The sequence below is a fragment of the Lytechinus variegatus genome, chromosome 17 (assembly GCF_018143015.1).
Source record: "Lytechinus variegatus isolate NC3 chromosome 17, Lvar_3.0, whole genome shotgun sequence".
Taxonomy (NCBI): Eukaryota; Metazoa; Echinodermata; class Echinoidea; order Temnopleuroida; family Toxopneustidae; genus Lytechinus; species Lytechinus variegatus.
The window spans coordinates 26,237,481-26,262,451 of record NC_054756.1 but is presented as its reverse complement, the minus strand read 5'-3'; the positions used below and the strand labels follow the sequence as shown (position 1 = coordinate 26,262,451).

The window sequence follows — 24,971 nt, the reverse complement described above, 5'->3', positions numbered from 1 at the left end:
CACGACAGTAGACCCCTACACATTATGCGAGAACACCTGCGGACCTCAGGGAGAGAACTACTGCAAGACGCACGAGATGACCGTCGAGCTATGCAGAGACATCTGCGCGGATCAGATCATGAAGTACTTCGGACTCCACGCGGGCTCCAAGTGCCTTTGCGGGGGCGAGTTTGCGCCGTACGATGAATTTGGAGAAGCGACTACCGCGTTTAGCTTTATGAGTTCATCGACAGGGGGCCAAACCTGCGGCGTGGCATGTAGTGGAAGTAGCAGCCAAACGTGCGGAGGAAATGATCACGTCGACGTTTACCGCTTTCATGGTTAGTTTGAACACATAGACCAGTAGCGGACCGTGACCCGAAGAAGACAATTGATAGGAGGGGCACTGTATTGTTTATAAACAATGTTATACGTGCTTAGTCTCCTCCGGCATGTCCGGGTCACGGTCCGCTACTGACATAAGTGATGAAAATAAAGATAAATTAATAAAATGAAAACGAATGAAACCATAATTATTGGCCTGATCATTGATGACATCATTGGAGTTTTAAGGGAGATTAAAATACAGAAAAACAGCAACAAAAATAGGTTCACATTTACATAAACGTGATAAACACCTCCAACCATGCTTGCATCACCTTTACTTGGCACTGTCTTGTTGACACAAATTCGATATTGCTTTTTGCCAGCATAGTTTAGTTTTTTTACCCACTTTTCTGAAGATATGAAATAATATATGCTCAATGGACGGTTTGTGCGGTCTAATCATGTAGCTATCACTCTATCAACTGTTAATAGCTCTATGGTCTAATTTTTACAACAGTGTACTAATGCCCGTGAGGTTGTGAGTTCGAGGGACATGGACCTGGCTATGGAGGATTATCTATTGTTACAGGGGATGCTGTGACAATGCTCAGCACCCCTAGTAACAATACACTAATCCTGCGTGGATAGCTCCCTGTTCGAGTCCCCGCTCTGTTATTGCATCCACTTTGATAGAAAGAGCCGGGAGTAATCCCTTTCATCTCTACAGTCAGCCACTATGCCAAATTTGCATAGACGTAAAATGTTTCCTTAATACCAACTTGATGTTTTACCACCAGAACGATATTCTGCCGAGTATATATACCATAATGTCAATACAGTCACGTATTGAATTCCACACGCCTCAATTTTTCATTCTTAACTATATTTGTCGCTATGTTGGGATAGTTTATGGTGATAATCTGATTTGTATACAGATCCGGCGTATAACGCAGACTGCTTTAACCCTGGTTACGTTCTAAACGGAGAGCAAACACAACCTCATAGTTCGTCATACGCAATTGGTGATGTCATCTATTTCGCCTCTGCATGCCCATCCCCTAATATCATGGAGGGCTTCAACTCTATCACGTGTTCTACATCCGGGAACTGGACAGACCGCCCACCGACCTGCACGGTCAGGTGTCCCATGCCGGTCACCCCGAAGCACGCGCGGTTCAGCACCGGGCAAACTCTGCTCGAATTCCACGTCGTCGGTGACGTAATAACGTATGAGTGCATTCACGACGCGACTCGGGCCAACGAGACGATGGTGTGTGGATATTACGGCTCTTGGGAGGTTGTTAAAGGCAAGGAGCAATGTCCAGGTAATCTTTTTGTTCTTCTTAGCCATATCCAGTCGGTTGGAATAGGGTCAGAGGACATGAAATGATTCCATTTAAAGTTAAAACTGCCAGGATCCCACTTCATGAAGATAAATGCAGATTTTTTTTTTTAGTTATAACAATATTAACATCAGCTAATCAAATTGAACGATTTAAGTAGTTTTAAATTGATTTGCTAACATTGAACCGACTTTAAAAAATCTTAGCTAGAAGGTCAAATTTGTCACCTGTGTCTATGATACGTTTATAAAAAAATTGAGCCCATAAAAAAATGCGTCCGAAAATCATTTTTTAGTGCTTAGAAAAGTGAATTAAATATAAAGTGACCGGAAACACCATCTTAATTTAATCCCATACACATATGTGTTCTATTTAAGCGTCTCCAAGACGCCTAATGACAAAATCGGGGTTTGCCTTGTATTTTTAGCTTTTCATTCTCATTAATGGTTGTTTTCAGGGGGGGGGGGGGGGTTAGGTCTAATACATGTACTTGAACACTTGTTTCATATTGGTCTGAGAATTATTTTAATCGGCTGCTCGCGAAGTTAAATAATACATTTAAACTGTTATTGTGGTTTTCAAGCACGTAAAACATTTCACATAGAATTATGTGTAAAATGGCACTGTTAAAAATGTCACAAAACATATAGGGCTGACATTAGAGGTTCGAATGATTACTGCCGATGGATAGGATATACATCTGCCTATATCTGACCAGAAAAGAGTATCAAGACCGGCTCATTTGAGAAACAAATCGCCATTTATGAAGCTAGCTTCTCCTGAGGGATCAAACTCAACACCTACATCAGTAATAGCCCCAATCTTTCATAGTAAAGTTATACTTCTTCCCCATATAGGTAAGGACACTTCACTGGTTGTCCTTCCTATAATCGATGTTAGATGGCTAATCATATAGTTTTGTCAATCAGCTTTATAAAATTTGAAATGGAATTGGATTGGGTCGAATAAATATATGAAGAGCTCACTTGCATAAGGGAATAGGTCCATTTTTCATCAAATTAGATTCTTTGGTCTCAATGTACAAATTTTTAGTAGCTCTATAAGATGATACCAAAGAGAAGTTGAAATTCCTATTTAAAAGTGATCCAAAATGGCAAAGAAAAATCCCCTTTTTTCAAAAGGGGTTAGGTCCACACCAACTTTTTTCGGAAAAGAATATTTAAAAAACTATGAATAGGCCTAAAGGTAGATTTATTTTATTTCCAATTTTTTGTTGTCATGGTATGGAATCATGAAAATTTAGTTTCGCATAAGAATATGCAATATAGGAGAATTAAAAATAATATTTTCTTCGGGTGGACCTAACCCCTTTTGCAAGCAAACTCTTCTGACGAGCTAATTTTCAAAAGGGGGTTAGGTCCATTCTTCATAATTTTTTATTGCTTTCTGTCTCAAAACCTCTAAATTCTTAGTCTCTCTAATGAAAACAAAGAAAATTTGATTTTCACATGAAAACGAGAATAAAAGTGGGAAAGAGAAAGCCCTTTTTTAAATCAAAATAGGTTGGATTCATTTCAGTTTAGTTGCAAAAGGGTTAGGTCAACAATGATGATTGTCAAAAGAATATATAGAATAAAGTTGAAGACAGGTAGATTTCTTTTATACCTAATTTTATGTTCACATGATAGGGTAGTACATCATGACAATTTAGTATCTCATTAGAATGTTGCAGTAAGTGAGAATAAAAAAAACATTTTTTTTCGGAGTGGTCAAAAGTGGACCTAACCCCTTTACAACTAAACTCTTCATGTCAGTGTTGACTGACTGTAGTAATTAGGCTCCGGCATCTTCATTCTTATTTTATAAAAACATAAGACACCAGGCTTCCCCTTCAGTTATTTGACACGATTTACCTTTACTTACTTTTGATGCAGGGGCGTGTGAGAGCAATCCATGTTTTGGAGCAGCGACGTGCGACAATAACCGTATCGATCCAGAGATTGGGTACATTTGCTACTGCCCCCTTGGATTCGAAGGGCAAAACTGTGAACTGCAACAAAGTGGTAGGTATCTATATTATTTGGGCTAAACAGTTGTAACAGTCAATTAAATAGTCCCATCGCAAACTAGGTTGACGTAAATCCCTTTTCATTTCAGGACGTGCATCGAAACAGGTCTGCGCGGACTCTATCCCGCCTTCGGTGGAAGATCTCCCGCCGAAAGCCCATAGCAAATCTCCCGCTTGAGTTTAACTTGGTCTTGCCTTGACTCTGCGTCTCCCGCTCAAGACGTGTTAATCTGCTTGAAAGATTTTAAACAGAACCCCAATAATTCAATGTTTTAGTTATTTTAGTATATCCAAGGGATCCGATGTCGAATGCCAACGCTGCGATCGAAGAGCAAACGAGGTGCGCTCTGCCTATTAGTGCACACTGCATTCTAGCTCTTATTATCAATTATATGTTGCTTTGATAGGTTTGTTTCGTGTTAATCACAATACTTAAAATTTGTTTCGTATTATATACAATTTTCATGCAGTGACAAGATTAATGGGTCTAATGGTCAGAGAATTACGTCCCATTAATTAACGTTTTGACTTCCATTGTTTCTATTTATTCTTCTGCATTAATTTTTGCTTTGTTACGATGGATTTCACGTGACCACTTTGATTCTCGCTTCAATGAAAAAAAAAAACAGGCGTGACGACTCCTCTCTGTGGTCAGAACTTCTACAACCGAACCGGTGTCATTACTAGTCCAAATTACCCGAACAACTACGACAACAATAACAATTGCACTTACCTCATCCGAGTCAGCCGGACGGAATCCATTCATTTCACTGTCCATGAGTTCATGTCGGAAACGGGCAAGGATTATCTCTCTTACGGAGAGGGATACTCGGTTTATCCGGACCCGGGTTCAACTCACGCCGATTATCCGATGTTGAGTGGCTATACACTGGTAAGAAAGAACGCGACATTCGATTTCGAGTGGGATAACATCTGGCTTCACTGGCATACCGATTCGGAGTATTCCAAGAAAGGATTCAACATCTCATACAGCACTAGTAAGCAAAATAATTCATTTTCAAGTTTATGATCTCAAACCACAAAGGCGGTGGTTCCAGCAGTGGCTGGACTGTTAAAATGACTGTTCCGATATTTGATTTATAAAAAGAGAAATCATTTATTTGTGTCATGTTACCTTATGACGTTCATCTCTCTGCATAATAGAAATTATTGTTTTCTTTTTGCTTTTTAAAACAAATTATTGCTTCACCTCTACTCGTATAAGGGACTATACTTCAAAGCAATGTGAAGTTACCGAGACACATGCATAGAGTGATCCAGTGTAATTAGATTACTTGGAGTTCAATTCACTTTTTATCAGATAAATGTATGTTACTTTGATTTGTGTACTGCAATAGGCCTACACTGCATGCACACACATTTCTTTTCCTACAAAAAAAAAATGTTTTTTTTTTCTCACCTGCATAGCAGAGTGAGACTATAGGCGCCGCTTTTCCGACGGCGACGGCGGCGGCGGCGTCAACATCAAATCTTAACGTAAGGTTAAGTTTTTGATATGACATCATAACTTAGAAAGTATATAGACCTAGTTCATGACACTTGGCCATAAGGTTAATCAAGTATTACTAAACGTCCTAGTACAGTTTCATGTCACATGACTAAGGTCAAAGGTCATTTAGGGTCAATGAACTTAGACCATGTTGGGGAATCAACATCAAAATCTTAACGTTAAGTTAAGTTTTTGAAATGTCATCATAACTTAGAAAATATATGAACCTAGTTCATTAAACTTGGACATAATGTTAATCAAGTATCACCAAACATCCTGCATGAGTTTCACGTCACATGACTAAGGCCAAAGGTCATTTACGGTCAATGAACTTTGGCCGGTGTGGGGGTATCTGTTGAATTACAATTAAAACTTTAAAAGTTTTTGGATCTGATTCATGAAACTTGGACATAATAGTAATCAAGTATCACTGAACATCCTGTGCAAGTTTCAGGTCACATGATCAAGGTCAAAGGTCATTTAGGGTCAATGAACTTTGGCCGAATTGGGGGTATTTGTTGAATTACCATCATAACTTTGAAAGTATGTTGGTCTAGTTCATAAAACTTGGACATAAGAGTAATCAAGTATCACTGAACATCCTTTGCGCATTTTAGGTCACATGACCGAGGTCAAAGGTCAATGGACTTTGGCCATAATGGGGGTATCTGTTGAATTACCATCATAACTTTGCAAGTTTATTGATCTGACTTTTGAAACTTGGACATAAGAGTAATCAAGCATCACTGAATATCCTGTGCAAGTTTCAGGTCACATGATCAAGGTCAAAGGTCATGTGAGATCAATGAACTTTGGCACATTGGGGTATTTGTTGAATTACCATCATATCTCTGTAAGTGTATCGGTCTAGTTCATAAAACGTGGAAATAAGTGTAACCAAGTATCACTGAACATCTTGGCGAGTTATAGTAGATTTCAAAGTCAGCACTGCTGCTACGTTGAATCGCGTGATGCAGGTGAGACGGCCAGAGGCATTCCACTTGTTCATAATTCTGTCTCAGATTTGATTTAAAAGACACGCATTCCTAACCGTTGGGTCCGAAGATTCCCTTTCACAAGAAACATGAGTACACTCTCTATGTTTAACATATCAATAAACAAAAAAATCTATCGTAAAACCATCTTGTAAAGCATAATTCCTTTCATTAAACGTTTTCTTCAAAGTTTCGTTTTGATGAGAATTCCATAACTATTCTTCGTATTTTTAAGTTAGAGGTCGATAATCAACGAAAGGTTTAGCTAATTCATTTTTGTAAAGGAATCATCAAGATATAATCAGAGTAATGCTTTCGGCATTATGATGTGTTATGACGATATCGATCCGTTGATAAATTCGGACAGATACCCCCGACATGATAAGCACTTCATCCCACGTTACCATCATGTTCTGAAGCTGTTTGAAATTCTTAATAATTTTGTTAAATTTGTATTAGCTATATATATATATATATATATATATATATATATATATATATATATATATATCTTTTGAATGAAATGAATGATGAGAAGAATGGTAGGCAAAGCTTTAAATTAGGGATTCTCAAATGGTGGCGCGCGCGCCAATTGTGGCGCACCGAGCCTTCCGGAGTGGCGCGTGGGAGCCGGTATAGAAAAAGAAAATAAAAGGTTGATCTACAATTAATCTGGAACTGAGGTTTGATCATTTTATTACAAAGGGAAAATAAGAACTCAGCTTTTTTTTAAATCTAAATGCTATTTGCTTTCCTCTGATTTTGTGTAATCTAGCATTCGATAACCCATATTATGGAGGATCTATTTAATGTTTTCATTTACGATTGGTACAAAGACTAAGTACTAGTACATTATGTGAACATAGATTTGTGAACAGTGCTTTTTTAATAACAATTATAATCATAATTACGTTTTATTTACTCAGGGTAGCCATTTCGGTTAGGGAACTGCAGCGGGCCCTGCATTACTACCCTTCTCCAATCTTAATGCTGAGCGCCAAGCAGAAGGTTCCATTCTTCTATATATATTTTTGTATGACTCTTTTGGGGTTCAAACCCACGGCCTCCCGTTCAGGAGGCTGACGCTCTACCACTGATCAACATACCCGGTTTGCTTTTTAATCACGACACTCATCAAGAACAAAATGATACAGAAACATAATAATTAACGCTAATTTGAGCAAGTCACTTATCATTTTTTTAAACAAATTGTGTAGTATGTTGGTATTTTTATATCTTCTGTTGATTGAGAACCCCTGTCGGCCATTTAAAGGCTTTCTACTAAAGCCCTTCAGGGGTCTTGCACCCCCCCCCCCATACCACAATATTTCACTCTTCGCGTGTTGGATAGTGGAGCAGTCCAGATTCTTAACAAGAAATTTGGCGCTTCAGCAAAATTAATTGAGAAGAGCTTTAAATCAAGGTTCTCCAGAGTAATCTACCCTTTAGAAAAAATGTCTCTGCCCGGAACCAAACCCGGGCCCCCCAGCTTTGAACGCCGGTTTCCCTAACCACTAAACCACAGAGACGGGTTAGTGGCTCGGAAGACCCCGATACGATTGACCATCAGATAAACAGATCTCCGCTACTACCAATTTAATTTACTTTAAGCTACGCCTAACATTGTTCTCTTTATTCATTATTTCACAACATATCTCAATACAAATATATACAGAGAGCGAAGGGATGTTCTTTTTTGTTTTAATCAGGCGGGATCAACATTTTCTCGTTCTACAATTGTAATCACTGACTATTGTTTATTGGTGACAAAACAAGGACATCTGACTGTTAAATGACAAGTCCACCCCAACAAAAAAGTTGATTTGGATTAAAAGAGAAAAAAAAATTTACAAGCAAAACACTGAAACTGTAATCAAAATGTAAAGTAAGAAAGTATTTAACACATTTTAAAGTTTCGATTAATATCACAGAACAGTTCTATTCATATTCTGGTCGGAATGCAAATGACGAGATTGATGATGTCATCCACTCACGATTTCTTTCCTAATTCATTATAAGAAATATGAAATATCCTAATGTTCTCCTCATTGTCAAGTGACACAATTACGATTGATTCCTCCCTGAACATATGGAATAAGCATTGTTTAATACAATTTGGCCGAGTTGGTCCTTATTGTCAAATCTGTAAAAAAAAATAAATAATAATAATGAGTGAGGGACATCACCGACTGTCTCATTTGCATTTTCACTGAGTTTTACATCCGATTTTAATGATTTTTTTTCAGCTTTATGCTAGCTTGAATTTTCTCTATTTATTCAAATCAACATTTTGTCTGGGGTAGACTTGACCTTGAACATGTTAGCTGACAGAGAATATCTTTATTTGCTGAAAACTTTTATGGAAGGTCCTTTGAAATCATATATTGTTATTAAGCGTGGTGGCTCAGTGTAAGAGATCCCACTCATCATTGGCTCATGAACCGGAGGTGTAGGGTTCGATCCCCGGCCGAGTCATACCAATGGCTTAAAGAATGAGACCTCCTGCAGACTCCGACCTTGTCAGGCGCTCAGTGTATTGGAATGGAGAAGAGTAGCGGTATGCAGAGCCGGCTGGGAGAACAGTTATAGCTGTATTTAGATCTGCCGAGTGGCTACTACCTGAGTGATTAGTATTATTTTAATTATTATCGTATCTGTTTACAGTTTTCTTTGATTGTAGTCATTCTCCATGCCATAACAACGCAACGTGTATTGACGTGGAAGATGGGACTTCGATTTGCCAGTGCCATTTGGGCTGGACCGGGAAACGATGTAAAAAGAGTAAGACTTGAATAAACTTCATAGATATTGATTCTAATTCTGCAATCATTATACCTCTAGATCTAAAAGAAGACAAGAAAAAAAATCATTATCAGAGTTGAATAAGGGCAGTTGTGCAAAGAGGCGCAATAGAGAGAGATTTCGAGGGATATTCAGAGAACAAGAGAATAGATTTGATTTGTGGTTCAAATTTGCAAATTAGCGCTAAATTTACGCCTGCGGCCATAGCTGAGAACGCTATTTTATTCTTGAGCCCATAGATTTATATGTACCGCGTTCTCAATTAGCCCCAGCTCGCGGATCAGACTCGCCTTGCGGGTCTGCTCCGCCAATTACCAACAATCCTCCGCGATAAATATGTAAACAAACTCTTGCGCGCGCTTGCCTTGAAAATTAACCACGACTGAAAACTATGCGAAAACTGCATGAAATCAAGTGTCCTCTGGACTTATTCTCTGGACGGACTGGTTGCGTGCATAGAAAACAAAACCCGGATAAAGCGCGCGAGATACACCATGTACACTGGAAGTTTGCAATCAATTGCCGGGGTAGAATCGTCTTTCTGTCCACACTAAAAAAAATTGCCCTGTCTCCCCCAGCTTGCGGGTCTGACCCCCACATTTTTGATGGGGCAGAAAAGGGTATAGTCAGAATCGCCTCGCGGGACCGATAACTTTCGTTCACATTGGCGGGGAAAAGGCGAGTTAGACTCGCCTCGCGAGTCTGACTTGCGAGCTGGGGCTGAGTGAGAACGCGTTAATTAATTGCCCGAATTTGCCAAGGTGGTATTGAATACGTTTGTTGAACTCGTGGAGTATGCAGAAAAAAATGTCCAGTGCAGCTGATGCTAGTTTTGCTACAGTGCGCTAAATTTACGCCCTTTGCCGTGGTAATATGTAAATATGTGATCGCATATATTTTTTTAATACCTTGTAAATAATTGTTTATGAAATGATTTTGAATATGTAATGTTTAAAGATTATGTCCCTGATACCCGAATTAGGGTGACGTGGATCAAATAAAATCATTGACATTTTCATCACACTATTTTATGCTGAAGTCCCCTGTTTTGAATTGATTGGCCCGAATCCACAAAGGTGATTTTGAATACCGTCGGTTAAAGGAATGATTTACGCAGATTTCAATTAGTGATATCTACCGCTTAAATTACCGCGTAGAATGAATACAACGTCGAATACTGACATAACTGACGGGTGATTCTGTCATAGGGCACTAAATTTACGCATTTTACTATAGTTGAGTACGTTATCCTATTTGTGAGTCCACTATTTTATAATTAAAAAGTGAACTCATTAATTAAAACAGAGGACTCGTGAATAAAATTGCGTGCTTAACCGTCGTAACAGACGTAAATTTGGCGCGTTGTGCCAAAAGTGTGCATAAGTATTGGGCATTTTTTTTTATTTACGTGGCAAAAATAAGCACTAATCATATATGATTATCAGCATAATGGGTTCAACCGATGGTTTTCAGAACCGCCTTTATGAAATCCGGCCAATGAGTCCACTGATTAAATCAGTGGACTCAAAGATAAAGTGGCGTGCTCAACCATAGCAACGAGCATCAATTTGGTGCATTTTGATTAAAGCTACGTGCATCAGCATTGGAAATTTGTTGATTTACGCGAAGAATTAAGCGTGACTTATACAGTTTTTTTGCATCGATAATAGGCCCAACCGACGATTTCAAAAATTACCTTTGCGAGTTCGGGCCGTTTACTGTGACTACCGTGATCATGGTGATGAAGGCGAAAATGTGTGCACATCAAAAGCGCGCGCATCGGCCCGAAATGATTATTTATTACGTGACACCTAGCTAGATAGATCCTTGTCATTTTATTGGATGTTTGATGTCGCCAATTTAGCTCATTTTTAAATGACGTCATCATTCGTGCAATTTTGGATCCATTCGATTTTGTCCATTGTATGTGCGTACCAAGACTCCAGGCATCAAAACCTCAGGCACCACATGTATACGGTTTGTACACGACAATCAACAGACCGAGCTCGCAATGCTTGAGCACGTTTTGCATAAAAATCATAAATCCGGTGAAAGATGAAATAAATGATCCTCTCACATCGGCTACACCTCGTTGAATGGATCATTTCATCTCTCACCTCTTGAAATATTCTGTCCATTGCTCTCATAAACATGTATTACCTACATTTGACGTCTAAAGCAATTTGGAGATAAAAACCAAGGGTTACAATACAATTATTATTGTTTTTATGAGCCCAACTGCATTTCTTCAAGATTATTATAAACTAAGACAAATGAACCTTGATAGCTGTCAGGTTATGAGCACCTTCCCTAACCCTATTTCCTTGGGGAAAGCTCCATTTTGTTGTGCTTTTTCATCTCTGGTGATGCATAGCGTAGTTTAATTTCAGAGAAACCCACGATGTGTAATTTATCCTACATGTAATATTTATCTACCTCGACATACTTGTCAGACACATTCATCTACCACATTTGCAGAAACGCCAACCTGCGAGCTTGATCCGACAGGGGTGAAGTATAGGGGCAACTTATCTCAGACCAAAACTGGTTACACCTGCCAGAACTGGATTGCGCAGTACCCTCACGAACATTTGGACTTCCCCACAATGTTCCCTAACAGCGGGATTGGAGACCACAACTATTGCAGGAACCCTGACGGCGAAAACACCGCTTGGTGCTATACCACCGACCTCTCTGTTAGATGGGAATTATGTGCTGTAGGCTACCTTGACCCGGAGTGCATGACCACCCCATTATCCGGAGGTACAAATTCTTACAAAATGAAGAACTCTATATTTCGCAGAAACGGGGATTATTTTTTAGGCAACGGTTACAATACAATAATTATTGTTCTTGTTTTAAATGGACCCAATTGAATTTCCTTAAGATTATTGTAAACTCTAACAATAACCTTGTAATCTGCCAGGATATCGGCATCTTTCATCCGATTTCCTCGGAAAATGTTCCATCTTAAATGGTGTGTAGCGTAGTTTTTTTCCCGAGGGACCAAGGGGTAGAATGCCGTATTTACTTCAGGCACATTCTCGGACATATTTTTCTAAACATTTGCAGAAACGCATACCTGCGAGCTTCATCCGACAGGAGTAAACTATAGGGGCAACTTATCTCAAACAATATCTGGTTACACCTGTCAGCACTGGACTGCGCAGCATCCACACAACCATTCTTGGATCCCTTCTTTGTACTCTTACAGAGGGCTTGGAGACCACAACTATTGCAGGAACCCAGGCGGCGAAACCACCGCTTGGTGCTATACCACCGACCCCTCTGTTAGATGGGAACTATGTGCTGTAGGCTACCTTGACCCAGATTGCATGGCGACTCCATTTGAAGGTACACATCCTTGTGAATAAATGATTAAAACAATATGCTTTCGTTACGAAGAGTGGCTGTTTCCAAGAGAAGGCGTGTTATGCGGCGTTTCGATTAGTCTAGGACGGTACTAAGTTTGCCATTGGGAAAAATTCGATGTTCCCTTTATCATAAAATAGTTCTGAAAAAAAGTGGAATATTTCACTTCGATAATTATTTCCAGCCTCGCCATTATGCTGGTTCCAGAATATGCCCCCCCCCCCTAGGACATTGTCTGTGCCCCTGTGGGAAATCTCCTTGAAGGACAGCTACCCTGGAGCGAAACTCTGTGGAATGACGGTTCCCCTGGACGACAGCTAACCCGGAGGGCAAGTCTCGTGTAGGAATTCTCGCCTGGAGAACTAGTCCCCCTGAAAGCAACTCCTCAAAACTCTTCCGGAGGACAATCCCCTCAGAGGACCACTCGGCAATTCTGCTAAAGAAGATGTCCCCAATGGACAACTCCGGAGGAGGAAAAATCCCATGATGAACAACTTCCCCAGAGAATGAATTATCTTCCCATGACGTGATCATTAGTAAAATTGCAAAAGACAAATCGGTTTCTTTACAACGCCTGATATGCGGGAATCTGTACATTTTCTGTCTTTTTGAAGCAATCCTAGTGCTAGGTTTCCACTGCCGATCTGAGCGTCTCGATCAAACTCGATCGCCTTTTTTGGGCCTATTTTGACGTGTTCAATAATGGCCAGGAATTGTGTCAGGGTCAATCTTCTTTGATCGACCTTGCTCGTCCTCACTCCGCCTCTCTTCCCGATATTTTTTGAACTGTCAAAAAATATCGAGTAGGAAGCCCGAGCTCGAGCAGGTCGGGTAGTGAACGAGAAGAGGTTGAGTCGATCGAGAAACGGTCGTATAATGAATCTAGTTTGATCGGGTTTATCCCCCCCCCCCTTCCCCTCCGATCTGTATTTCCTGATCAAGCCGATTCATACTCGATACTACATGATCTCAGGTTCAGGGATGCTATTGATCACTCCGAGCGAACTCGATCACTGCACGACCTACACTCGATTACATCTCGATCAGTTCTCGTCCGCACTCGACACTTGGGACCTTTCGCAATCATCACGGACGCTAGTATTAGGGTCCCCTAACACAAAAGTTAACGCTTAATCATACACTTGATTTTTAAGATTGATTGTGCATTACAGTCAATAGAATCAAACGTAGAAAACTGCTCTACGATCAATGCTAAGCTTTGTGTAACAGGGGGGTTACAGGCCCTACAAATCTGCTTTTCGTGTGCAAAATCCCTTTCCGCGACACCCGTACCGCATACATGCATGTATATTACGACTGATGGCTGGAGATATTCCAAATGCAGGACCTAAAATAGATTTATGACATGGAGAAGAAAGTGGTTTTTCAAACAAATCGAGAACATATTGAGTGAGGAAAAACTTACTGAATGAAGGCTTAAATATAGATCATTACAGTCCATCGAATCGATATTACATTTAATGTGGATTATTGGTGGATCACTGGCAATTGATTTCATGGATAAGATCAATCTGTCCAGCCGAACATTTCGCATGCGTTGATATGTACACATCATATGCGATACCTTTGAACTCGTTTCCTTTTGTTTCTTTTGTTTCTTTGTTTCTTTTGTTTACTCCTTATACACAAACGATATGCCTCTCGCACACGATGTGAGGGGCATTATGTTTTACATTCCCCAGAAATGGGGATTAGATTCTAATTCCGGGGGGACCACTTCCATTGATGAGTGGATACCAGGCACGACCATGGGGTTTCGAAAAGTACCCTAAACATGCTAAACAAGGGAAGCAATTCTTTTCCAGATTATGAAAATGCATCTCTTAACAAGTATTTGGCTTGTGAAACCCTAGAAGTATTGAATATATACCCCTTATTTCAGCATTTTAAACATCGTTTTGACACCCTTTTAACGTTACATAGGCCAATATACGTAACGTACCTGCCCACTCTGTCCCCTTTTACGGGTGGTCGCTACTGGTATCCACTAATCAATGGAAGTGGGCCCCCGGGCGGCCTCTCGAGCTCTAGGAGGAGTCAAATGTGGCTTTGGAAAGTCGTCCTCAATCGGATAAATCGCTGTTACCATAGTAGCAACCAGAATTTTGCACACGAAACGCATATTGAATGTTTCCGTCGCAGATGCGAAACGAAAAAAAAATCTCATGTCACACAATTTGCATTGCAGGACTGAGTTTTACGACCATGATGACGGGCCCAAAAAGTCCCTTCCAAAGTCAACTACCGTTGTAAATAAGCGTCCGCGTCCTCAAACGAAAGGTCGGGAATGTCGAACACATTTCGTTGAATTGTTCATGGATCTATTATTGTAATAGGTCCACGGTTTGTTTCAGCTTGTTTTTCTCACAAAAACCAGTTAGTCTATAACTTCTTCATTATTAAAGTATAGGCATGATAGGTGCAAACGTCTTAAACTTTGTCATTACTATTTATCTGATCATATATTACTTGTGCACATGCTTTTATTTGTGATGTTTACTTATTGTAATATGTCATAGTACTGAAAAATAAAAAAAGCATGTTGCTAATTTTATTTCAACCCATATTTCAATAATAAATAAATACATGTAAATAATAGTAATGACTATTATCATCATATTCATGATAATGATGATTAAGCCTATCTGGTTTTTATTTCATTTCATTACGTTATATTACGCTTCGCTTTACTTTGTAATTTTGTTGGAATTTTGAAATGGAATAAATTCGTTATCAATCAATCATCACTACCACCACCACGACCGTTTCATCCTACCAATTTCATTGTTACAATTCTCTTTCAAGATATCGACGAATGTGCAAGCTCGCCGTGTCAGAATGGAGGGACTTGTCAGGATTCCGTCAATGGGTACAACTGCTCTTGTATCACAGGCTACAATGGACCACATTGCCAAACAGGTGATACACTATTCAAACCACTATCACTATGCTCAACTTACTCCATACTAACCAAATATACCTTATTACCAATGACATACATGTATGATCAGCTTGCTTGGAGACTAATCTGTTGATGGTGACTGTCGCATTACTCCGATCATGTCCCTATCATTATGTTCTCCATTTTAGTGCTATGTACTTGGTCAAAATGGGCTACGGGGACAGGGGAAGTCTTTTATATCAGTATACAGTGCGTCCCACAAAAAACGAAACCGAGATATATCGATGATTTATCATAACTTAATCATAAATACAATAGACAAATACCCTACCATTGTATAGTTTAGAACCACTTCTTTCATCTGAAATTATCTAGATCGTTTCTCATTCACGGATGAGTGAGCAAAAACAATTTAAAGAGGGGATACCAGATAGTCATTTGGCGGTCTGTACCTGGGTTTCAAAAAGAAAACCACATTTTTCAAAAAGTTCAATATCTGCTCTTTAATTTGATACCTCAATTACAGAACATGATCAAGAAATAACAAAGTTCTGGTTTTATTTATTTATTTATTCATTCATTCTTTAACTTTTTGTATTTATGTCTATTTTGAGATATCGACGAATGTGCAAGCTCGCCGTGTCAGAATGGAGGGAGTTGTCAGGATTTGGTCGATGGGTACAACTGCTCTTGTATGACAGGCTACAATGGACCAAATTGCCAAACAGGTGATACACAATTCAAACCACTATCAATACGCTCAACTTGTTCCATACTAACCAAATATATCATATTACCAATGACATATGATCAGTTTGCTTGGAGTATAATCTTTTGATGTGACTGTCGCATTACTCCGATCGAACCCCTATCATTATATTTTAGTGCTGTGTAATTGGTCAAAATGGGCTACGGGGACGAGGTAAATCTTTATGTCAGTATAAAATGTAGTATATGAATTATGTACCATGTGAATAAAAAGAAAATGATACCTCTCAATTCCCCAATTTGAGGAAAAAAATATACAATGAACGCATAATTATTATATGAAAATGAAGATTGTAAAATTTTGGCTCGCTCGCTTCACTCGCTCGTAATTTCTTATTGATTTTACGCGATACGCCATTTCGAGCCCCCTCAAAATTGTTGGCTCATTACGCCCCTGGGACAACCCTTTCAAAGAAAAAAAATAAAAAATCAACTTTGAGGGTCGATGGGGGAAAAATCGCCCCCCCCCCCCATTGGCGGAGGCTGGATCCGCACCTGTCCACCTATTGGCATAAGTTAATAAGAAATTTGATAAATAATTGAAGACTCGAATTCAATGAATGTCAATTCCCAATAATTATTTGAAATTGAATTCATTTGGAGTCTTCTTTTATTCACTTATTTATCTGTTCATTTGATTATTGTATTTATGTCTATTTTGAGATATCGACGAATGTGCAAGCTCGCCGTGTCAGAATGGAGGGAGTTGTCAGGATTTGGTCGATGGATACAACTGCTCTTGTATCACAGGCTACAATGGACCAAATTGCCAAACAGGTGATACACTATTCATAATGATAATTAATAATTGTACATTTATAATATTGCCAAACAGGTGATACACTATTCATAATGATAATTAATATTGCTCAATTTTTATTTGTAATATTAATAATAATTGTCATCTATATTGCGCTTTATCAATCTACGACTGTTCAAAGAGCTTCACAATTATTATTACCCGGTCACTGGATTCATAGCATTCCAAGCAGACTGTTAGGCGCAAACCTACTAAATCAACCACAATGACGATCGTTTCCTACCGGTACCCAATTAGAACCTGGGTGAGAGTGGCACAGTCTGGATTGATACCTTGCCAGAGGGCGCTAGGCTATGGTGGGATTCGAACACGACCCTCTGATTACAAGGCGAGAGTCAGAATCGCTACACCACCGCGCTTCCATATATACATGTATGTATATACTCCACTGCGCATTACAATAATGGTATTATTATAATTAGCCCGGCTATAGCCGTGCTGCCTACGGGTGCTCTGGCATTCGAGGAATTTACCTGCCAGGTACCCATTCACCTCACCTGGGTTGAGTGCAGCACAATGTGGGTAAATTTCTTGCTGAAGAAAAACACACCATGGCTAGGAATCGAACCCACGTTCCTCAGATTGAAAGACGAGAGTCATAACCACCAGAACACGACGCCCCCATTCATGCCACTATCACCTAAAACTGTCTCCATAACGACCAAATATTATTAACAATGACGTACCATCAGTTGGTTTTGAGTCTTTTTATGTGAATACTCTAGAATATTCAAACAACAAAGGAAAGGATGGATATAAAATCCAATACCAGACTTTTTTTATTTATTTAACTAATTGATTTATTTATTTATTTTAGGTTTTCAATAAGCTTTTCAGAAAATGTTTGCCCCACGTAAGGGCAGTATGTCGGGGACACCGCTGGACACTTCATTCATAATCTATATTATTCACAATAAAAATATATTTAAAAAAGTGAGTTGATCGCTTAATTTTCGTGCCAACCATGTTGGTCATTGTCTTGAACATTTCTTACAGAGGTACCTGGATGCACCAATTCAACCTGCATCAACGGGCAATGCATCGAGGGGATAGCGGGATCAGTTTGTGACTGTGAACCTGGTTGGACTGGAGGAAACTGCGATGATGGTAAGGTTTTGTTTTCGTCATCTTCTCCCCAACTCTTTCTTCCCTTTTTATACTGTAATTTTGCCTAAAATGCAACTGACAAATGTTCAAAGAATAGAAGAGGCTAGTCGCAGAAAAAGAAACCTGAAAAATATGGCAATAAAAAGGAGAGTAATAGAAAGCCAGTTGCTTTTTAATTATTTTTGAAGTGCAAGAATTGAGTATGTTTGGTGACCGTTTTATTTCGCTTTGTCTTGTATAGTGTGCCTTGCGAAGTTACTCGCCGTTTACTAAGGGAAAAGTACATGTGGCGTCGCATCGCGTTAACGGACCCCCCCCCCCCCACCTGTTTTACCGAAAGGGTGCGTTTGCGAGGGAATTGTTTTATATCCAATTCGGATTACTTTCACAGAGTCTTGAATTTGTATTTATAACGATAACAGTCATTTCAAAGAGGCCATCGATTGATTTATTAAAACTTGTTCTGTAGCCAGTTGGTCTAATATAATAGACAATTGGTTTAAAAGATATCATTATAATTTTTATCAATACTTTCATTATTTCTATTACTATTATTGTTATTGTTATCATCATCGTCATCATCACCGTCATCACGGATACATATTATTTTACAGATATCGACGAATGTGAGGTTTGGCCGCGTCCTTGCCTCAACGATGGAGTGTGTCTTGATGACCGGAACGGTTTCATCTGCATCTGTGCTCCGGAATTCACGGGGGACAGATGCGAAATTGGTAAGCGGGTATATTTTCAAGAACATGAATGTTTGTAACAGAATTCGAATCCTTAGAAATAAAAATAAATGTGATAAATATTATAGAAATATAACATCTGTAACTATAATTTTTTTAACATAAACGTGTGTCATTCCATTCAGTGTTTGCAACATGTTTAATATTTAGTTTCCTGTTCTTTAATGGTCTTACGCAGATATAATAATTATTATATTAATTATAGTAATAATAATATGAGAAAGTATGCAAATGTGTGAAGTTTATACACGTACTATAGCTTTGGCAACTTTTTTATACGTGTACTGCATCAAAGCAATAGCTTTGATCCAGCTGAGGCATGGCGGCTTGTTATTGTTCAAAACCCAACTTCACCCGACAAAGGAAATTATAATTGGTATGGTGTCGAAAATCTGTCTATCTGACGGTCAATCGGATCGGGGCCGCCTCGCCACTAACCCCTCTCTGTGGTCTAGTGGTTAAGGCACCGGCGTTCAAAGCTGGGGGCCCGGGTTCGATTCCCGGCAGAGACATTTTTTCGGCATCACAAATTTTTCCAAAAGGGTAGATAGCTCTAGGGAACTTTGATTTCAGCTACGCCTATCTTTGTTCTCTTCATCCATTTCTGTCATACAATATTTAAATAAAAAGAGTTGCCAAAGCTGTAGTACGTGTATAACTTCACACATTTGCATACTATCTCAACCACTTTCTCCTATACGTGTACTACATCAAAGCAATAGCTTTGATCCAGCTGAGGCATGGCGGCTTGTCATTGTTCAAAACCCAACTTCACCCGACAAAGGAAATTATAATTGGTATGGTGTCGAGAATCTGTCTATCTGACGGTCAATCGGATCGGGGTCGCCTCGCCACTAACCCGTCTCTGTGGTCTAGTGGTTAAGGCACCGGCGTTCAAAGCTGGGTGCCCGGGTTTGATTCCCGGCAGAGACATTTTTTCGGCATCACCAATTTTTCCAAAAGGGTAGATAGCTCTGGGGAACCTTGATTTAAGCTACGCCTACCTTTGTTCTCTTCATCCATTTCTGTCACACAATATTTAAATAAAAAGAGTTGCCAAAGCCGTAGTACGTGTATTACTTCACACATACACATACACACACACACACATATATATATACACACATATATATATATATATATATATATATAATATATATATATTTATATATATATGTATATATATATATATATACATACTTACAAACATGAACATTTTCATAGCCAATATGGAGTTTTAATAGCCTATCCACATTTTCGGTAGGCATGTACCTTCTTCAAGGATGTAGCTTCTTTCGAAGACCCGATGGCTGATAATCTGAATGATTTGAATACAAATACAAAAAAAATTGACAAATCTTTATTTCATATCACTAACAAAATACAAAAATATATACCAAAAAACTGAAGGAAAGAATGATGGAATAAAATACCTTTAAGATATATATATATAAAATGTACCCAGCCCCGACCCTCACATTACCTAAAAATACACATAATTAATATGAAAAGAGAGAGAGAAAAAAATCAACATATTATTGTTGCACCCCTAATATATTTTTATATATTAAGCTTCTACATACAATGAAAAAATACCCTGACATATACACCCACTTACACACATGCGACCTCGCAACCAACACATACGCATACATTAACAAAATGAATATTTAATTTTGACATAACTTAACTCATTTTCATCACAAGGTGAGCAGTACAACACCATCCTTGGAAATATTTTTGATAGTCATGCTCCAATGAAGACACGTACAGCGGTACTGAGACCCCATTCTCCATGGTTCAAGAGCAGCTTTCATATTGAAAAGCGGGAAAGACGTCGCCTAGACACCTTGTGGAGAAACTCTGGACTTGACATTCATCGGCAGATGCATACATCGCAGAAGCAGAAGGTCAATCGACTCATTCGTCAATCAAAGTCAACATACTACAATGACCTGTTCACAGAGAATGCCAAAGACCAGAGACGACGCTTCAGTATTGCTGATAAAGTCTTTCATCGCAAGAGCAAGTCTCCTCTCCCACAGTACCAGTCAAAGGAACAGCTATCCAAAGAATTTTGTAAGTTCTTTGATGAAAAGATCTCAAACATCCGCCAAGGATGCCAGATTGCTGATGACCTAAGCCTTCCTTCTGCTGGAATACTGTCATCACCTTGTAACTTGTCGGTTTTCGAAGAGGTAACAGAGGATGAGGTACGACGCATTGTATTATCTTCACCACCAAAATCATGTGATCTTGATCCTATCCCAACTCTGTTGCTCAAATCCTGTTCTTCTACTGTGATCCCTATTGTGACATCAATCATTAATACCTCTTTACAATCTGGAGAAGTTCCAGAAGTTTTGAAAGTTGCACAAGTTAATCCAGTGCGGAAGAAGTCAAAACTGGATCCAGAGAACATGAGCAACTATCGCCCGATCTCCAACCTCAGCTTCTTGAGCAAGACACTGGAGCGCGTCGTGATGAACCAGTTGAGTTCCTACATCACAGATAATTCTCTCCATGATACATTCCAGTCTGCCTATCGTGCCAATCATAGTGTCGAGACAGCAATCCTCAGAGTCCAGAATGATCTATTTTCCGGCATGGATCAAAAGAAGATATCGCTTCTAGTTCTACTGGACCTTTCAGCAGCATTCGACACTGTCGACCATGATATTCTTCTCCATCGACTTAGTGACATATATGGAATCAGCGGAGTCGCACTACAATGGTTTCGATCGCACCTGACAGGAAGGACGAGCCATGTTTCCATCGACGGTGCCAGATCCGACTCATCAACGCTGAAGTATGGCGCTCCCCAAGGCTCTGTCCTCGGCCCGCAGTTGTTCAGCATGTACACTTCGCCCATATCTCACATCATCAAGAGGCACGGACTCCAGTACCACCGATATGCAGATGATACACAGATTTACTGTACCGTCAACTCATCTCAAACTGAGGTCAATTTAGGACTTCAGCGCATTGAATCCAGGTGGGTGTTTCATAAAGCTGTTCGTAAGTTAAGAGCGACTTTAAGAATGACTGGTGATCCTTTCTTACGCGCAAAACTCTTGCCAATGAACGTTTTTATGTATATTATTTACCCCAAAAAAGGATCACCAGTCCTTCTTAAAGTCGCTCTTAGCTTACGAACAGTTTATGAAACGGCCCCCTGTGTAGCTGACATCCAGGAATGGCTGTCTAATAACTATCTCAAGATGAATGAGGACAAGACGGAATTCCTTGTCGTGGGATCTCGTCAACAACGAGCCAAAGTTACAATAAACCTTCTAAGAATTGGCAACTCTTTAATCCAGCCTTCTGATCAAGTGAGAAACCTTGGAGTGGTGTTTGATTCCTCACTTACAATGGAGCAGCATGTCACAGGCACTTCCAAGGCTGCCTGTATCTCTATCCGTAATCTTGGAAGGATCCGCAAGCATGTAACTAAGAAAGTTACTGAACTCCTTGTTCATGCCTTTGTAACAACCCGACTGAACATTTGCACCTCGATTCTGACTGGTTTGACTCAACATCAACTGCACAGACTTCAGCGTCTGCAGAACATGGCTGCACGTCTTGTGTCCCTTCAAAGAAAGAGTGTACACATTACTCCAATTCTGCGTGACCTACATTGGCTGCCTGTCAACCAGAGAATAGCCTATAAACTAGGGGTCCTCGTATTTAAAGCGCTTAACGATAAATCTCCACCCTACATATCAGAGCTCTTATCTCAGCATAGACCAACACGCAATCTCAGATCAGCAAATCAAGCATTGCTGACAGATTCTCTCAGCCACACAACTTCGGGTGACAGAGCCTTCTACATCTCTGGACCAAAGCTGTGGAATAGCCTTCCCCAATTTATCAGGAGAGCAGAGACCCAATCAACTTTTGAGTCTTACCTGAAGACCTTTCTGTTCCCCACTCCAACATTATTGCAAGAATAACTCAATTGTAGCATTACTAGGACAGTACTTGAACTGAATGATGATCCTAAGCACTGTTTGAAGACATTGAAATATGTGAGATATTTCCTATTTTTGAGCAAGCGCCCAGCTGAGGCGGCTACCGGCGCTATACAAGAACCCATCATCATCATCATAGGGTACAAAGAAATCTGCAAATCAGATTGACACAAGAGAGGGGGAAATGAAAAGAACTAGTACAAAATTATCAACACTCACACCAAATTGACACTTGCACCACACTAGACACATCCTACCTGTACCTAGTCACACACAGCCGCACGCCCTCCCACACACACTCACATGTGATTTGTTTGATTGCGAACGTGTATTGTTATCCTCATCATCAACGGTATAAGCCAGAATTGTTTGATAGCGATGTTGATAGTAGAACGTAGAACATCTAACATGTCTAAGGGTCTCTAAGCGTGAGGAAAAGCGGAAAATATGGTTAGAATCGTGGAAAAAATAGTAAAAAAGTACGATTCTTAATAAACGTATAGCACCTAAGGGTCTGTAAGCGCATGGACTTATATGTCCATGGTAAGCGTGAGGAAAGCGGAAAATAAGGGTAGAATCGCATATCAAAAATTAGACATGAAATGTACATTATAAACATAAAATATTAAACGTTGATTGAACCTATCTTCGTTAAACACTCTAAAGGAGGTGGGGTTTTAATTATACTTTGTATTGTCCAGGTTAAGTTAGTTGGGGAGAATTCCATGGTTCTGGTGCAACTTTCTGGACAGCCCCGATCCCAATAATTAGGTCTTGACAGTAATTTCAGAGAGAAGATTTTGTGAAATAGAACGGATATTACGCTTAGGTTTATGAATTTGGACAAGTTCTATTAGATGCATGAGCAGGGGCAGTACCATAGTAAACATTTCAATGTAAATACGAGAAGTTTGTATTTGATCCTTGATCGATTGGGTAGCATGGGGCCCGTTGCAGAAAGAGTTGAATCAAACGTAACTCTAACAATCATTGATTGTCAACGAATCAACAGTGCACATTCGGGACTTGCGCTTTATATTTTGACTTGCGTTCAATTGCAACTCTTTCTGCAACAGGCCCCAGGTCTGATAAATTAGGGTAATGTGCTCAAACTTTTCGTATTGAGTTGTAGGTGTTGCAACATAATTTTGGATATGTTGTAACTTGTCGAGAAGTATAAATCCTGGGCCGCGTCTTACAAAGAGTTACGATTGATCCAATCAATTGTAACTCTATGGAAATCCATCAGTGTCATATTTTTTTTCTACAGGAAATGTGCAAAATGTCCTTTGTAAACATAAGAAAACACACGGAACTGTCAAGAATTTATGGATGCACATTCATAATTATCTAGATTTTTTTAAAGTAAAAATGCATTGTATAGTTTATGTTGACTTTGCTAGCTGTCCCTAGTTGCAATTGATTGGATCAATCGCAACTTTTTGTAAGACGGGCCCCTGGATTACGAATAGCAAACTATTATTATCGTCGTTATTATCGAAGTGACAATTTTTTATGTTGTTTTCCTGCCAATATATTATCTAATTATACCAATTTTGTGCAATTTAAGTGCGGCGGCCATACAAATACTGTTACAATGGGACTTCATTTGTTTTCTACAATTACCGATAGATCCTGTGCCTCGGGGACTGGCAGAATGACAGAGCCAGATTTTTTTTTTTAGTTTTTACTTTCGGAATTCATTGATGATGTTTGCTAGTTGGCTATAGCTCTTAACATTCAATTCAAATCAATTAATTTTATTGTCATGTATCGTAAAAAAGAACAGAAAGATTTTTGTCAGACTCTTGGTACATAATATAAGTGAACAAAATAGTACACTGGGGACACAGACCACAAATACGTACATCCGAAACAGAAATAAGAAGGAAATAAATACCACCCCGATAAGTGTCACCTGCCTGAGTACGTATCGCATGGTGGTAAACAAACATACTCCAAATCATGAAACGAGTTGCCACACGCATGGGCGGAAATACCCAGAATAATAGGGGGAGGGGCACGTTTAGTCTGTTGTAATGGAGAATAATACATCATTCACAATCAAAGAAATATACGTATTTTAGACTAAATGACCTCACATTTTGGGTGAAGACTTTGCTTGTCAACGTGTTTTTGGTTAAAATGGCCTTAAATTTTTGGTGTTTTTGTCAAAGTTTCTAGCCCCTGGTCCCCCCTACCTATTGGGACAGATTTACGCCCATGGCCGCACGCAGTGGAACCATGCAACCATGGAGCTATTACAGAGCTCT

At 39.4% G+C, this 24,971-nt stretch overlaps 1 protein-coding gene and 1 long non-coding RNA gene across 3 annotated transcripts; both read left to right on the top strand.

Moving 5' to 3' along the window:
- Nucleotides 1-1,203: 1,203 nt before the first annotated feature.
- Nucleotides 1,204-12,359, top strand: LOC121430597 (CUB and sushi domain-containing protein 2-like). The gene is made up of 5 exons (XM_041627914.1): nt 1,204-1,631; nt 3,545-3,673; nt 4,308-4,676; nt 11,464-11,740; nt 12,068-12,359. The coding sequence occupies exons 1-5, from the start codon at nt 1,373-1,375 to the stop codon at nt 12,357-12,359; spliced, it is 1,326 nt and encodes a 441-aa protein (XP_041483848.1). The 5' UTR covers nt 1,204-1,372.
- Nucleotides 12,360-15,193: 2,834 nt separating this feature from the next.
- LOC121430653 lies at nt 15,194-18,698 on the top strand. Of its 2 annotated transcripts, none has more exons than XR_005972050.1 (3): nt 15,194-15,297; nt 17,865-17,975; nt 18,590-18,698. It is a non-coding gene; the product is annotated as an uncharacterized LOC121430653 (long non-coding RNA). The 2 variants fall into 2 exon arrangements; XR_005972049.1 differs by lacking the exon at nt 15,194-15,297 and adding an exon at nt 16,720-16,825.
- The last annotated feature ends 6,273 nt before the right edge of the window (nt 18,699-24,971 follow it).

Excerpts from the sequence above, each read along its gene's own strand:
- LOC121430597 (XM_041627914.1), top strand. The coding sequence starts at position 1,373 with ATGGAGGGCTTCAACTCTATCACGTGTTCTACATCCGGGAACTGGACA. Across the intron at positions 3,674-4,307 it reads CTGTGAACTGCAACAAAGTG|GCGTGACGACTCCTCTCTGT; the intron begins GTAGGTATCTAT and ends AAAAAAAAACAG. Across the intron at positions 11,741-12,067 it reads GAGTGCATGACCACCCCATT|CTGCGAGCTTCATCCGACAG; the intron begins ATCCGGAGGTAC and ends AGAAACGCATAC.